This window comes from Myxocyprinus asiaticus, chromosome 12 (genome assembly GCF_019703515.2).
Source record: "Myxocyprinus asiaticus isolate MX2 ecotype Aquarium Trade chromosome 12, UBuf_Myxa_2, whole genome shotgun sequence".
NCBI classification, from domain to species: Eukaryota; Metazoa; Chordata; class Actinopteri; order Cypriniformes; family Catostomidae; genus Myxocyprinus; species Myxocyprinus asiaticus.
Genome location: NC_059355.1, coordinates 37,514,265 through 37,530,676, shown reverse-complemented (window position 1 = coordinate 37,530,676; position 16,412 = coordinate 37,514,265). Strand labels below are relative to the sequence as shown.

Sequence of the window (16,412 nt, the reverse complement as noted above, 5' to 3'; positions counted from 1 at the left end):
GACAATACTAGTGTCATAAATTGTGATTATTTACCTCGTTACGCTAAAAAAAAGAAAAAGAAAATCCCGATTTGTGTAGCTAATGCGCAAGCGTGATATAGAGGTGATTGACAGGTGATGTCTGTATCTAAAAGGTGATTGGCTCTTTTAACTGTAAGGCGGAACTTCCTTTCTACATTCGTTGACCGTTGGGCACTCAGAGCTTCTTGGTTGAGCGTTCCAATTTCGCCAGTTCATTTGAATAGAAGTGGCCCGTCTCTGCTAAATAATCTCTGATACACACACACACATTCCCTGTTTAAACTTAAGCACTGTTAAAAGTTTTGAAGTACTATAAAATAGAATAACGACAATAAAATCTATAATGACCATTTAAATATTTTTTTCTCTCTAAAGTGTTTTATTAACATTTGTAATAATTGTGACAAAAAGCGCGTCGTTTTTAAGCGTTCGTTAGACGCAACAGAAATTAGAAGACTTTTATTTTGAAAGCGTTTTATCGTAAGGCGGAAGTAAATTCTATTTGACAAGATGTACATTTGTCAAACAGATTATTGTTAAGCAGCTCAATAATGTGTATGTGTAATGAATGGAAGGTAGCATTTATTTTCACCACCGGCGAATTTCGGTGATTTAATTTTGTTGTTAGTGCGTTTAACAAGTTGTTAGTTGAGTTTAATAACTAAAGTTTACCATGGGTTCAGAGGATGTGCTCAAGAGTGCCTCAACGTTGGCGTCTTATAATGTTCTGCTTCAGGTACTATTGAAATTAATACACATACATCTCTTGTAGCGTCAGTGGCAGTATTCCTCTGAATGTGCTTATTACCTTATGTTTCAGGTGATATTTCGAGTGCTAACGTTTCTTTTGAATGCATTTACCTTGCGCTTTGTCTCCAAGGAACTTATAGGTGTGGTAAATGTCAGGTGAATTTACAGTTTTACAAAATAAAGACATGTTTTTTTTGTTTGTGGAATAAGTCACAAACTGTTGCATATGCTCGTGTTACAGGTTGATGCTGCTCTATTCTACATTGGTGTTTCTCTCCAGAGAGGCATTCAGGAGGGCGTGTCTAAGTGGTGAAGGGGCGGGGCGTAACTGGAGACAGGTGATCAACCTGTTATGGCTCACGTAAGTTGAAATGGCTTGAGTAATGAGAGGATTGGTTGGTTGCAATTATAGATTCTAAGATTTAAAGTAATTGCTCATCCTTTTGATTTTTCGATGCATCGCAATCTTCTTTTGAACAATCTCTAAATGGATTCTTAAATCACAAGAGCAATCTTTTGCTACATGTACAACTTTCTACAATGCGAATAAATCATAATGCAAATGAGACCAAATTTCGAGCTATGCTACTAAAAATTGTGATTAGTCACTGGCAGGTAAATGTTCAGATTTTACTCTCTAGTGATTGAGTAGGATACTGGAGAAGAAGTTCAGAGTCCTTTCACTGCATGTTGAGAGTTAAAGTTTGTTTTGACTCTTACTGTGTAATGTGTCCAAATGTGTAATTGAACAATGCCATGTTTGATACCATTTCTGTTCTTTACAGTCAGTTGTTGATCAAAAAGAACAAAACATAAACATTTCCTTCCAATCACGAACAGCATGGATTATGGGGGCCCATATGTGACACGCAATAATCAATTGAAAAATCAATCAATCCGCTGAGAAATCAATTGAGCAATCAATTATAAAGATGATTTCATAAATCAACTGGGAAATCAGTAAATCAATTGAGCAATCAATTACTGTGCATCCAGAAAGTATTCACAGCGCTTCACTTTTTCCACATTTTGTTATGTTACAGCCTTATTCCAAAATGGATTAAATTCATTATTTTCCTCAATTCTACAAACAATACCCCATAATGACAACATGAAAGAAGTTTGTATGAAATATTTGCAAATTTATAAAAAAAAAAAAAACACATGTACATAAGTATTCACAGCCTTTGCTCAATACTTTGTTGAAGCACCTTTGGCACCAATTACAGCCTCAAGCCTTTTTGAGTATGATGCTACAAGCTTGGCACACCTATTTTTGGGCAGTTTTTCCCATTCTTCTTTGCAGGACCTCTCAAGCTCCATCAGGTGGGATGGGGAGTGTCAGTGCACAGCCATTTTCAGATCTCTCCAGAGATGTTCAATCGGGTTCATGTCTGGGCTCTGGCTGGGCCACTCAAGGACATTCACAGAGTTGTCCCGGAGCCACTCCTTTGTTATCTTGGCTGTGTGCTTAGGTTCATCTTCCAACAGGACAATGACCCTTCGCCCCAGTCTGAGGTCCAGAGCGCTCTGGAGCAGGTTTTCATCAAGGATGTCTCTGTACATTGCTGCCATTCATCTTTCCCTCGATCCTGACTAGTCTCCCAGTTCCTGCCACTGAAAAATATCCCCACAGCATGATGCTGCCGCCACCATGCTTCACTGTAGGGATGGTATTGGCCAGGTGATGAGCGGTGCCTGGTTTCCTCCAGACATAACGCTTGCCATTCAGGCCAAAGAGTTCAATCTTTTTTTCATCAGACCAGAGAATTTTGTTTCTCATGGTCTGAGAGTCCTTCAGGTGCCTTTTGGCAAACTCCAGGCGGGCTGTCATGTGCCCTTTACTGAGGAGTGGCTTCCGTCTGGCCACTCTACCATACAGGCCTGATTGGTGGAGTGCTGCAGAGATGGTTGTTCTTCTGGAAGGTTCTCCTCTCTCCACAGAGAAATGCTGGAGCTCTGTCAGAGTGACCATCGGGTTCTTGGTCACCTCCCTGACTAAGGCCCTTCTCCCCCGATCGCTCAGTTTGGCCAGGCAGCCAGCTCTAGGAAGAGTCCTGGTGGTTCCAAACTTCTTCCATTTACGGATGATGGAGGCCACTGTGCTCATTGGGACCTTCAATGCTGCAGATATTTTTCTGTACCCTTCCCCAGATCTGTGCCTCAATACAATCCTGTCTCGGAGGTCTACAGGCAATTCCTTGGACTTCATGGCTGGGTTTGTGCTCTGACATGCACTGTTAACTGTGGGACCTTATATAGACAGGTGTGTGCCTTTCCAAATCATGTCCAATCAACTGAATTTACCACAGGTGGACTCCAATCAAGTTGTAGAAACATCTCAAGGATGATCAGGTGGAAACAGGATGCACCTGAGCTCAATTTGTGTGTCATGGCAAAGGTTGTGAATACTTATGTACATGTGATTTTTTTCGTTTTTTATTTTTAATAAATTTGCAAAGATTTAAAACAAACTTCATTCACGTTGTCATTATGGGGTATTGTTTGTAGAATTTTGAGGAAAATAATGAATTTAATCCATTTTGGAATAAGGCTGTAACATAACAAAATGTGGAAAAAGTGAAGCGCTGCGAATACCTTCCAGATGCACTGTATTTTCATGTGGATAAAGAGATAAAAAGAATCAACAATTTGATTATCAAAAAATAACCAATTAATTAAAACAAAGATACATAAATTAGAAATGCCATATTCAATTTAACAATTTATAATATAGAATTTGTGATGATTTCTTTTATTTTTTTATTATTTTTATTATAAAAAAATAAAATCTGGTGCATCAAGATGCATCAAAACAGGTTAGATGTCGATGACAATCAATCACAAGGCTCACAAGACCATGATGTTTGACTTCATTGACATCAAACCTGATGGGTTTGTATTATACAGATTTGTAAACGACATGACAGAAAGTTTAAAGATGGCCTAATTTTTGTTTTTGGAGGAACTATTCCAATATTTATTTTCCACAATTTCCAAAACTTCTGATGGTTTAAATGTTTTGGAAATATGATAATTATGTTATTCTCTTCTCTCTCTTTTTAACTTGGTTCTTTTCACAGATTTCCTCTGGGGTGTGTGTGGGGTTTGTTATTGGTTTGTGTGTGGTGGTGGGTGCTCCAGGCCCCTGATCCAGAGTCCATCCCCCATTATGTTCCTGCTGTTGGATTATTTTGCCTGGCTGCACTTACAGAGCTGTTGGCTGAACCTCTCTGGTTCTTTGCACATGCGCACATGTTTGTCCATTTGAAGGTACCTTAAACTGTCTGTTCTACTTTATATTGCACTTAATAGGATAATCAATGCAGATTGAATAAGATAAAGATAAAACAGCCGTTTAATGAAATTAATTGTACTATATAATTATGTCCATTTGACAGGTAATTGCTGAAAGCTTAGCCCTGATTGCTAAATGTCTTGTTACCGTAGTAATGGTGGTCTCAGCACCTCAGTGGGGGCTTTATATCTTCTCTGCAGCCCAGGTTTGTATTTACATGCTTTCTTACTTCGCATATGCAGTTTTTATAGCTTTTGATTGCAATGCCTTTCTATTGTAATCTTGTGTGTTTTTGATTTGAAAGTGTGTCTATGCAGGGTTTTTGCTCCTTTGTTACGTGTTATACTTTGTCCATTTCCTCGGTTCAGAGGAAGCAGAGAGGAAATCCTTACCTATTCTTCACATCTCAGACCTTCTTCCATCTAGGGTGGACCATGAGGTGGGATTTATTTAATTATATCACAATTTTGTCTGTTACTCTCACATAGACCCATTTGTTTCAGTGAAAAACTAACCTGTGAGTTTTTCTTCATAGCCACTGCTAAACTGGAAGCTGACCACATTAACCTAGAGTTTTTTCAAACAGTCCTTTCTTAAACAAATACTTACAGAAGGTCAGTGGCATTTATTGCTCATTTATTCAGATATTGATGAAGGCAATATTCAGATATTGACACACACAAACACACACACACACACACACACAACCTACCCTGTACCAAGTACATTTGCCTGAGCTTTGAAATGTTTTTATAAATGTTTTGATTTTGATTTTGATTTTGTAGGCGAGCGTTATGTGATGACTTTTTTGAATGTGCTTAACTTTGGAGACCAGGGTGAGATTGTTATTCACTAAAGACATGCATTCATACACGCAAACTCTTATACATTTCAAACAATGCATTCATGTTATATTTCCAACTTCCCTATCTTTTTTGCAGGGGTCTATGATATAATAAACAATCTAGGCTCAATGGTGGCAAGATTTCTTTTTCTGCCCATTGAGGAGAGTTTCTATGTTTTTTTCGCCAAAGTCCTGGAACGTGGCCGAGATGTACGGCATCAGAAACAAGTCAGTATTCATTTTACGTGGCTAACTTTACTTAGTACAACCAGTCTGATGTGGAATTACTGTAGATAAATGTGTGAATATGTCCACAGGAGGATGTTTCCATGGCAGCTGAAGTACTGGAATGTCTTTTGAAACTGGTGCTTTTGATCGGTTTGATCATCTCAGTGTTTGGTTATGCATACTCCCATCTAGCACTTGACATATATGGTGGGGAGCTTCTAAGCAGCGGAACAGGTAAAACACAAAAACACTCACATTAAGTAATAAAGCAAAGTAATACCTGATATTTCATGAGGAACTTAAAATTTTCATATGATATTATGGCAATTTTTCGTGTGTGTATTTTGCAGGGCCAGCACTATTGCAGTGTTAAAGCTGTTATGTTTTGCTGCTGGCCATTAACGGAGTAACAGAGTGTTTTGTTTTTGCTGCCATGAGCAAAGAGGAGGTTGACAGGTGAACAACGCATAACATGTTAATTATAATCCTTTATAATAACTACACTCAATGAAAACTTTATTAGGTACACCTGTACACCTACTTATTCATGTGATTATCTAATCAGCCAATCATGTGGCAGCAGTGCAATGCATAAAATCATGCAAATACGGGTCAGGACCTTATTCACATGAACCATCAGAATGGGGAGGAAATGTGATCTCAGTGATTTGACCGTGGCACTGCAGCCTCAGCTTTCTGTTCTTGGCTGACAGAAGTGGAACCGATATGGTCTTCTGCTGTTGTAGCACATCCGCCTCAAGGTTCGACTTGTGCATTCTGAGATGCTGTTCTGCTCACTACAATTTTACAGAAGGGTTATCTGAGTTACTGTAGCCTTTCTGTCAGCATGAACCAGTCTGGCCATTCTCCGTTGACCTCTCTCATCAACAAGGCATTTCTGTCCGCAGAACTGCCGCTCGCTGGATGTTTTTTGGTTTTGGCACCATTCTGAGTAAACTCTAGAAACTGTTGTGTGTGAAAATCCCAGGAGATCAGTAGTTACAGAAATACTCAAACCAGCCCATCTGGCACCAAAAAAACATGCCACGGTTGAACTAAAGGTCCAGACCTGCATCTGCATGATTTTATGCACTGCACTGCTGCCACACGATTGGCTGATTAGATAAGTGCATGAATAAGTAGGTCTACAGGTGTACCTAATAAAGTGGGCAGTGAGTGTATATTACAATAATATTTTATAACTGCGTAAAATTTGATTGTGGAGACCGAGGCCCTAAATATGTAGTGGGGCCTTCTTGTCACTTTTGTTGTAACATTTATTTATTTTTTCTCTCTTTAGATATAATCTAGTGATGCTGGGCCTGTCTGCCTCCTTTCTGCTGCTTTCTTATTGGCTTACCTGGATGTTTGGGGGAGTCGGCTTCATTTTGGCAAATTGCTGTAACATGGCTTTACGAATCACTCAAAGTATTTTTTACATACGTCGGTATTTCCTGCAAAGTGAATACACACCACTGTGGGGGCTCCGCCCACATTCTACTGTCATAATCGCACTTGGCATAAGCTCCGTCATCACAACTTTTTCAGAGGTATGGCTCATTGCTGAAGTTTGAATGTAGGTAATGTTGTGTGATCAACACATCTAATTTGTAACCACTTTGTCTTCCAGAGCATACTCTGTGATGGTGGCTGGTTGCTAAGGCTGGCTCACGTTGCCATGGGTGCAGTTTGTCTCCTGGGTGTGGCAATCACAGTGTTTCTAACAGAAACAAGACTTGTGCACTTCATCAAAACACAATTAGTACCCAAATACAGCAAGAAACATACATGACCTTGTATTGACTTCAATGGACTGAAAGCTGGTAACGCCTTTATTACAAATAACCATGGTGTATTTGAAATACACTAACATGTCATGGACCAAATACTGCCTTGTTGAACATATGCAGATCTGAATACAGTATATAATATTTCAACAAACAAACTTGGTTTTCTTGAGACATTTTTAATTTTGAAAGAGGAAGGAGTGCATCTGTGTTCCTCTGTTTAAGCTGGACATTGACCAAATGTTTGGTAATGTTGTAATACTATATATACTTCAGCTGTTTAAATCAATGGTGAACTTTGTGAGGGCAAAGCGGGGTATTTATGAAATGGTTATATAAAATTGATTTAAACGGTGCTGGTTACTATTGTCTTTGACAATTTGAAGATGGTATTGTAATACATTATACAACTTTAATTTACATAAATTTATAGAAACACAGATATTTCACATGGAACTGAATCGTGAAAATGGTTTTCATGGAGTTTTCCAGCTAGTGAAAAGGACAGATGTAGGGATGAAGACAGACAAAGAGAGAGACTTAACTACTGTAGTAATGTCATTCCAATGCAATTTGTAAGAGAGACAAATAAACTTTTATAAACATGCTCTTACCAAGACTCAGAAAACAAAACTGAGTAAAAATATTAACCAATACACACTTGCATTCATTTAAAAGCATTCCAACAGACAAGCATGCACACAGCCATTGTTAAGCTGACAAAGAGATGCAAAACATACACAGTTGTTCGCATTGCTGAACAGCTTGAACCAATTTGTATGGAAGATGTCATACTTGAATAATTATTGCTGTGGGTCCCTGCGAGAACAGTGACAGATAAAATGGGAGGAGTAACAGTCTGACTCATTTCTTGGCCAAAAGAATTACAGTCCACTTGAGACTGGACTCTGCAAGGGAAGGGTGTGTTTGTACACATATACAAGTTGACACAGAGGGAGAAATTTCCGCTTCAGCAAGAGCACTTGAGGAGACTGACCATGTCTCAGGTAAAAGAGAGAGGGCAGAGAAAAGCATTTCTTCTATTGTTCTCGTTTTTAATCTTTCTGTCTCTCTCTGTCAGCAGGGGGATGGAGTGGATGGGACAGTGAAAAGGCCTGAAGTGAAAACGGAAGAATTAATTGGAGCAAGAGAGAACCTGGCATCTGGAACACAGGTGAAGAGCAAGACCTTTGAGGTGATGCAGGAATGCGGTGAGTCAAGCAGAAACTCCAATAAATAGAATAAGAATGTCAGTGGCCCTGTTTTGTTTTTCTCTTTGCACCAATAGGAATGAGAAGTACCTTGTGTGTTTGAATTTATAGCGTTTCCACTCCATATAAAGTAGTAGGAAGTCAGGGCATACAAACACACAGTTGGTGAAGAGAGAAATATTTGTGTAGCACTCCCTTCAGTTTGTTCCCCTAAAGTCTGAACTGTCTATGTTTATATACATTGACAAATTTGTTTTATTATTCAGTCACTGCTATTCCTAAAGACATTTATTCAGTTTCCACCATAATATCTCCTCTTTAAGCTACCGGATAATTCAGTTGTGTACAATTTTAAATATTTTGACATAAACAGAAAGCTCCATTGAATAAATTGACTGTCAACATTTATCATTTGAAAATGAGACCAAAAAGCTATGCTGTTAAAGGAATAGTTCACCCAAAAATGAAAATTCTCTCATCATTTACTCACCCTCATGCCATCCCAGATTTGTTTGACTTACTTTCTTCTGCTGAACATAAACAATGATTTTTAGAAGGTCCTCACAATGCTAAAATTTTACATAAGGGCAGAATAAATGTAATCCATATGACTCCAGTGGTTAAATCCATGTCTTCAGAAGTGATAAGATAGGTGTGGGTGAAAAAGAGGTCAATATTTAAGTCCTTTTGTACTATCAATCTCCACTTTCAGATTCTTTTTGGTGATTTGGATGTTCATGCATATTGCCACCAACTGGGAAGATGAGAATTTATAGTAAAAAAAGAACTTAAATATAGGTATTCTTTAAAAAAATCTTTGTGTTCAGCAGAAGAAACAAAGTCACACACATCTGGGATGGCATCAGAGTAAGTAAATGATGATTTTTATTTTTGGGTGAACTATTCCTTTAATAAAGACCACCAAAGAGTTGTGTATACCACCAAAGAATATGCATATGATTTTTTTTATTTACATGTGAAATGTGTATTTCTTTGGTTTGTTTGGTTTAGTCGATGTGAGCATTTCTAATTTATAGACACTTTGTATAATTAAAGAATTGAAATGAACATTTCTGAAATGCTTCCTGTACTTGTAGTTTCTGATGGAGTTTGCATTAGTGTTCTTATTGTCTCTTCTCTGCAGAACGAGCTGGGAAGGTTGCGCCATCCATATTCAGTAATGTTCGCTCAGGATCTGAGACTGCCTTTAACCAACCTGGCAAGAGAAAGTAGCAAAGTGGGACCACACAAATGCAACTTCACTGAATTGAACACCGGAAAACATGCAATAAATATTCCAAAGCATTTTTATACTATAAAACACCAGCTCATTAGTTTGGTTGCTACGCAATAGCACAATTACATAATACTTATGTTTTTTTTATAGTCTTAAAATTCTGTTCTGCTTTAAAGCAGAAAGTTAAACAGTTGATTTGTGCAGAAGAAATAAAATGTCATTTTAATAAACAACAGTCATGTTTAATTCAATACCATTTGTATTTCACATTTCTATCAAAAGATTCCATTGCAAAACAGGAAAAAACATTCAACAGTACAAAAAATGCTCAGTATGATGTCAAAGGACAGCAGAGAGGACAATGGAGAATGCCGTAACTACAGGAGAATGACAAAAGTGGGGGCGAAAACTACATGAAGAAATCAGATTGTTGAAAGACATTTCTTTCCTGTTTTTTTCTATTAGCTTACAAGCTTCAAACACAAGTAGGCAGAACAATGCAGTAGCTGCAATTTGCTCTCTTTTATTAGCTTGGTATAGCTATAGCGGTCATACTTTTAGAGCTTTTATGACAAATGTGAACTAAACGGCCAGTAAAGGCAATAAAAAGCGTACAGAGAACGCCAGAGAGAGTGACGATGCTGAAGTTATTTCATAAACTTTGTGTGCTGGTCTTGAAGGATCTTTGCTGAAGACTTAGCATCATAGAAGAGTTCGTTAATTTCTTCGATCTGTTCTTTTTCGACTACTTCCTTCCCCTGAACCCGCGCCAGCAGATTGGCAGGGGTCAGCAGCTGCACTGCATATCTATTTACACACAAAGCCAAAATTGCATTATTATTTGCACAAATCACAGTGATTTATCAAGTACAAGTCCTGTGACAAATAAAAATATGACCGCTTGGTGTATCTAAATTAGTAAGTTAAGATAATATTTCGGTTTAAAAACAGTTGGAAGTTAGAAGTGGGGTGTGAATATTTGTGTAGCTATGAGGGTTACCGGAGTGTAGTTTTGGTGCCAATCTCTCCAAGGTGAGATAAAGCCTCCTCACTAATGTTGATGCCCTCCGTGTGAGCTCGGATCTTTATGATCTGAAAACAGCATGCATATTATACAAAAGCATGTAATGGCAAAGATGTCCATTTGTCATAGAATCACCCATTTTTAAGTGATTAACACTCAAAAAACTAAACTTTTTGTTATGCACATGCATTGATTACAGTGATGCACACCTGTTTCATTTCTTGTGGGGTGTACAGCATGGTTCTGATAATCATGACTCGATCCAGAAGATCCAGCGGAATTCCATGAGGAGAGCTGATATCCTCTGTCCCCCTAAAAAATATAACGAAACTTGTCAATCATCTTCACAACCAATCAAACTGATCAATCTGACAGCCGGTTACAACACAATGCAAATCAAATTCATTCAAATATCCCACAACTGCTATTTAAATATATAAGTGGCAAAGCCAATTTATTTTCAAAATAACCCATGTTTCCCCCCGTATTAAAACACACCTGACAAGGCAGTTTCCTCGGTTGGATGCAAACACTACAATGGGAGCAATAGAGCTTTCCAGAGCTCGGTGCAGGTAGGTGAAACACTCAATATCCAGCATGTGAACCTCATCAATAAACAGAACACCAGGAACAAGCTCTGCCACACCCTGATCAATGTACTTGTTCACCACCTTATTGATCTCACCTCGCAGTTTATCTACATACATGATATACATAAAACACACAGATAAGAGTTGAACATGGCCTCCCATAACTCTATTAAAAATCTGTTTAGGACCTAACAGATTTTGAATGGAGTTAAACTTTGTATAGTGTTTGGAATATAATATATGGAATGGCATATGAAATATCTCAAGTATATACATGTATTACCTGTAATTTCTGTCTTTTTAGGCTTCATTAACTGACCCATCATTGAAAGTATGTCCTGACCACCCTGGAAAACACAGTACACCCATTTGGTCAGCATTATGGGAATCCATTCAAAATGTTAAAAGGGACAGTTCACCCACAAATTAAAATTCTTATCATTTACTCACCATCATGCCATCCCATATGTGTATGACTTTCTTTTTTCTGCAGAACACAAATTATGATTTTTAGAAGAACATTTTAGCTCTGTAGGGCCATACAATACAAGTGAATGGGTGTAAAAATTTTGATTCTCCAAAAAGCACAAAGGCATCATAAAAGTAATCCATACGACTCCAGTGTTTTAATCCATATCTTCAGAAGTGATATGATAGGTGTGGATCAGAAACATAAATATTTAAGTCCTTTTTTGCTAGGAATTCTTCTCCTTTCCCAGTGGGGAGCGATATGCATGACGAATGTGAATCACCAAAAACACAAGAAGAAGAATGTGAAAGTTAAAGTGGAGATTGACTGAGCAGGGAGGAGAATTTGTAGTAAAAAAAAAAAAAAAAAAAATTCATATCGCTTCTGAAGACATTGAATTAACCACTGGAGTCCTATGGACTACTTTTATGCTGACTTTTTGGAGCTTCTAAATTTTGGCACCCATTCACTTGCAATGTGTGGACCAAAAGAGCTGAGAAATTCTTCTAAAAATCATAATTTGAGTTCAGCAGATGAAAGTCACACATCTGGGATGGCATGGAGTAAATTATGACAGAATTTTCATTTTTGGGTGTAGTATTCCTTTAAATCTAGGTCATGTCATGTGTTTGTGTATACCTGAGGTCTTGCATTGGCTACATCCAGATCATGAAGTGTAACATCCTGAATAATCTCTTTCTTCTTGTGCACATCACCTTTTGGTAGAGGTACATATTCCTCTGCCTCCAAATCAAACTCTGTTGCAAATGTGTCACATCGTCCCTGCCTCTTTTGACCAAGAACAAAAGACTGATTATCAATGAGATCAATAATAGCCATGAGGGTTAGAAGCATTAAAATGAGTCCATTTAGTTATCTGTGGATGGGCTGACATTGCACTAGATTCCAAATAACCCCTAACAGTTTGCCCTTCTCCAAACTGTTCACAAACTAGAAGTGAAAAATAAAAAGTTGTGCAACCATTTATTTATGTGTAGGTAGTGCACAAGGGTGAAATAAGAGGTCTGCCAACAACATGACAGACAATCTCTTCCTTTCTGCCAGACTCCCTGCCCACCTGCACTGACAAAAGTTTGTCAACACGTCAGCCCCAGATATATAAAGGAGAAAGAAAATAGTTGAGCAAATACATCCATACCTTGACGGCCCCACTGTTAGCTTCGATGTAGATAACATCACCAACCTCCACTCTCTCCTTCTGCAGACTTTCATAGATACTGGGATCCAACTGCATGAGTGTATCAAACAAACAGGCACAATGAGATATCACAAACTTTAAACACACAAAATGCACTTCCATCCAGCTCCTTGTCTCTGAAATACAAGCATGCACAAAAAAGCAGAACGTGATGACTTTCTTACCTTTAACTGTTTGGTGCCCTTTGCCGTCTTCAAAGCGATAATGACATGACTGACAGTTTTGCCGTAGCCCCCCATTGGGTTCTCTGTCTCACATGGGGTCAATTCAGTGACCTCTCCTTCATACACCTCTTTCGTCTCCTTGATACGCAGACCTGCACACACAATCAAAATAAACACTTCTTTCAGACAAATAAATAAATAAACTACTAACTGAAGTAAACCAACCTTTTCACCTTTTCACTTGCACATGCCGGTATATTTCTCTGTCAGCACTGTAATTGTGTGTGCGTGCATGCATATCTGACTTGATCACAGAGTCCACATTGTTTAAGATGTATTCTGGCAGTTCATATCAGGCTACAGTGTGTATGTGTGTGTGTGTGTGTGTGTGTGTGTGTGTGTGAGTGGAGGGTTATGTGCTTGAAGAAAAGGACAAATAGCTGAGGGAATGCCACAGAGAGATCAGTTCATTCCGGGGCTGGGCGATAGGATGATGTAATCGAATATCGACGATATCTGACAAATATTCTGATGCTGTTTGCAACTGTCATTGACAGACGATGATCGACAATATCGGGAAAAGACAAAACCATGGAGCTGGGAAGTCAGCAAATATATTGAATAGTAGCCCAATAGTTATCATGCATTTATGATTTTAGATGGATGGGAACCCTTTCAATATTGTTTAAAAAGCATCCCAGGACGGGGCCTGGGTAGCTCAGTGGTAAAATACGCCGGCTACCACCCCTGGAGTTCGCTAGTTCGAATCCCAGGGCGTGCTGAGTGACTCCAGCCAGGTCTCCTAAGCAACCAAATTGGCCCGGTTGCTAGGGAGGGTAGAGTCACATGGGGTAATCTCCTCGTGGTCACTATAATGTGATTTGTTCTCGGTGGGGCACATGGTGAATTGAGTGTGGTTGCTGCGGTGGATGGCGTGAAGCCTCCACACGCGCTATGTCTCCAAGCCAGGTGATAAGATGCGTGGGTTGACTGCCACCCGGACTGAGGTGAATCACTATGCGACCACGAGGACTTAGAGCGCATTGGGAATTGGGCATTCCAAATTGGGAGAAAAAGGGGAAAAATCCCCCCCCCCCAAAAAAAAGCATCCCAGGAGGATACTACAAAGCATAGGGTGGCTTTTTTTTTTTTTAAGAATCCAAAATACAAGATCGTTTTGATTTAACATTTTGGTCACTACATAACTCACATACTTTGTACATTGTTATATTATAGTTTTGATGATGACTTTTACTATTACAACTGAGAGTTGTTTAGCAACATAATTTGTTATGACTGTATGTTATTTGACAGGTTATGATGTACAGTTGTGATGTCTAATGGTATGGGCTCTGTCTTTAAGTGAAAGCTCACCTATGGCTCTTCTGAAGTTCTCCATCAGCACTTCAGTCTTCTTGATTTCTGTTGAATACACTTCACTGCCCACCATAGGACAGAACGGCACTTTATTCCCCAATTCCTGTGCCATGGCCAATGCTAAAGCAGTCTTCAGAGTACAGAAATAGGATAAATAAGCCATAAACATTCACCATTATTTTACAATAACTAATAAAAAGCTGTCAGCCTTTACCTTTCCTGTCCCAGGTGGCCCTGCAAGTAGAACAGCTCTTCCAGCCATCTTTTTGGAACGAATCAGCTCTACAATGATGCCACATGCCTAAACAGTAGGAATGCAAGAAATGCTTACGTTTCTCATCTACATAAAAATAACAACTTGCGTATTTACACTTAAAGATCTACAGTATATATTGTTTAGTCCACTATCCACCAATAATACCCAGAGATTAAATGACAGGAAATTGGATGAAAAATGAGTTACTGTAGACTTTGTCACCATTCTGAGTAAATTCTAGAGACTGTTGTGTGTGAAAATCCCAGGATATCAGCAGTTACAGAAATACTCAAACCAGCCCGTCTGGCACCAACAATCATGCCATGCTCCAAATCACTGAGATCACATTTTTTCCCCATTCTGATGGTTGATGTGAACATTAACTGAAGCTGCTGACTCGTATCTGCCTGATTTTATGCACTAATGCCACACGATTTGCTGATCAGAACGCTATTCTGAGATGCGGGTTTGCGCTGTTTTGGCGGCACGAGGGGGACCTACATAATATTAGGCAGGTGGTTTTAACGTTGTGGCTGATCGGTGTATTTAGAACAATATCGCAATTTATAGATGTTGTTTGGCTAGCTTTTGTGTGCTTTCACATCTAATGTTTCACTCAGTTGCGTTGTGCATTAAGTATTTAGACTAACTGGCTGCAGGACTAACAATATCACTGTTCATTCATTGTGTTATAGTGATATCTACCTCTCTAGCGGTCTCCTGTCCCACCAGCCCGGACGCGGACTGTTTAGCATTACCGGCCTCATCAAGCCCCAGACCCTTCACATGGCTGTGAGAAGCGATGCGCTGCGTCTTCGTTGTGCTTTTCACCTCTTCAATCTTCATGTTTCTTTTTCGTTATCAAACGCTCTAAAATTTGAGTAAAATAGCTTCAAGCCGATCTCACGAAAGGCTGTTGAAATCAAACACAAGTGACCCGCGTTTCCATGTGGGTTATCAAGGCGATTTAAGGAAGTCCCGCCTCCGAGATGGTTTTTAGTCGTTCTTTGCACCTATTGGTCAACTTGGAAATTATCTGTTGAATCATTGGATATCACTGTTGTCTGTCAAGCCTTTTTTTGTTTATGTGTAACTATGAGAAATCCTGTACTGAAACAAATAGTAGCCGTCGTCGGTTTCACAAAATTCTATTTTGCATAAATAAATAGGTAAAATTAACATATGGGTTTTATATAAATTTTATAACAGAATTACACATTTTTAACAGTTTATAAACCCTTTGAGCCATTAGCCATATTTATTTTATAAAAAGTCTGCGATGAAGTGGAACCTATGACCGAGATGTTTGTATGTCCGGATTTCATTTTTGCCAGCGCAGGAAAAACAACTGTCAAATTGCAGCAAAGTTTGCTGAATTCTGAAAGAATACTTTTAACTATTTGTCACATCACAAAGAGAGTGACTGTAACTACATTCCAACTAATTATCTTCGTTTACTTTATTGACAGTTTAATATTAAGCCGGTGGGATTGAAAACAACAGCGTTGCTTGCGGTCAACAGTCCCTAAGTCTGCGCACTCATTCTGTGTAACAGAGCAGACGTGCTGTACCAGTAATGGCAGACACCGGTGACAGCTCCACTCTCCCGAAAACTCTCAACTTTAACGTCGGTGTCCTCGGCCATGTGGACAGCGGCAAAACGTCGCTTGCCCGTGCGCTGAGCAGCACCGCATCCACTGCTGCTTTCGACAAGAACCCTCAGTCCAAAGAGCGAGGCATCACGCTGGATCTGGGGTTTAGTGCTTTTACCGTGCCCTTACCGGAGCACATGAAGGAGGCCTGCCGAGATGCTCGGGACCGAGAATACGACAGTCTGCAGTTCACGCTGGTCGATTGTCCGGGTCATGCCTCCCTCATACGCACTATCATCGGAGGTGAGTGGGTAACATGGTTTAAATGGGGGGTTGCATGACTAC

At 39.2% G+C, this 16,412-nt stretch overlaps 2 protein-coding genes and 1 pseudogene across 4 annotated transcripts in view; 2 read left to right on the top strand and 1 right to left on the bottom strand.

Annotated features, from left to right (window-relative positions):
- The first annotated feature begins 499 nt into the window (after positions 1 to 499).
- LOC127449183 (protein RFT1 homolog) lies at positions 500 to 7,283 on the top strand (annotated as a pseudogene).
- A 2,091-nt stretch (positions 7,284 to 9,374) lies between these two features.
- Positions 9,375 to 15,452, bottom strand: LOC127449184 (ruvB-like 1). Its single transcript, XM_051712432.1, has 11 exons — positions 15,181 to 15,452; positions 14,434 to 14,520; positions 14,217 to 14,349; positions 12,843 to 12,994; positions 12,619 to 12,708; positions 12,099 to 12,248; positions 11,274 to 11,337; positions 10,899 to 11,097; positions 10,610 to 10,712; positions 10,377 to 10,468; positions 9,375 to 10,183 (listed from the first exon to the last, which is right to left on the bottom strand). Exons 1-11 carry the CDS (start codon positions 15,319 to 15,321, stop codon positions 10,024 to 10,026), a joined length of 1,371 nt encoding a protein of 456 aa, XP_051568392.1. The 5' UTR covers positions 15,322 to 15,452; the 3' UTR covers positions 9,375 to 10,023.
- Positions 15,453 to 15,815: 363 nt separating this feature from the next.
- LOC127449213 (selenocysteine-specific elongation factor-like) overlaps positions 15,816 to 16,412 on the top strand; it is a 34,156-nt gene continuing 33,559 nt past the window's right edge. For all 3 annotated transcript variants that reach the window (XR_007898688.1, XR_007898687.1, XM_051712487.1), the window contains exon 1: positions 15,816 to 16,370. Coding sequence is in view for 1 of the 3 variants with exons in the window: in XM_051712487.1 (XP_051568447.1) it covers positions 16,052 to 16,370 (319 nt within the window). In the remaining 2 variants the exon portion in view is untranslated. The remainder of the gene's footprint in view (positions 16,371 to 16,412) is intronic.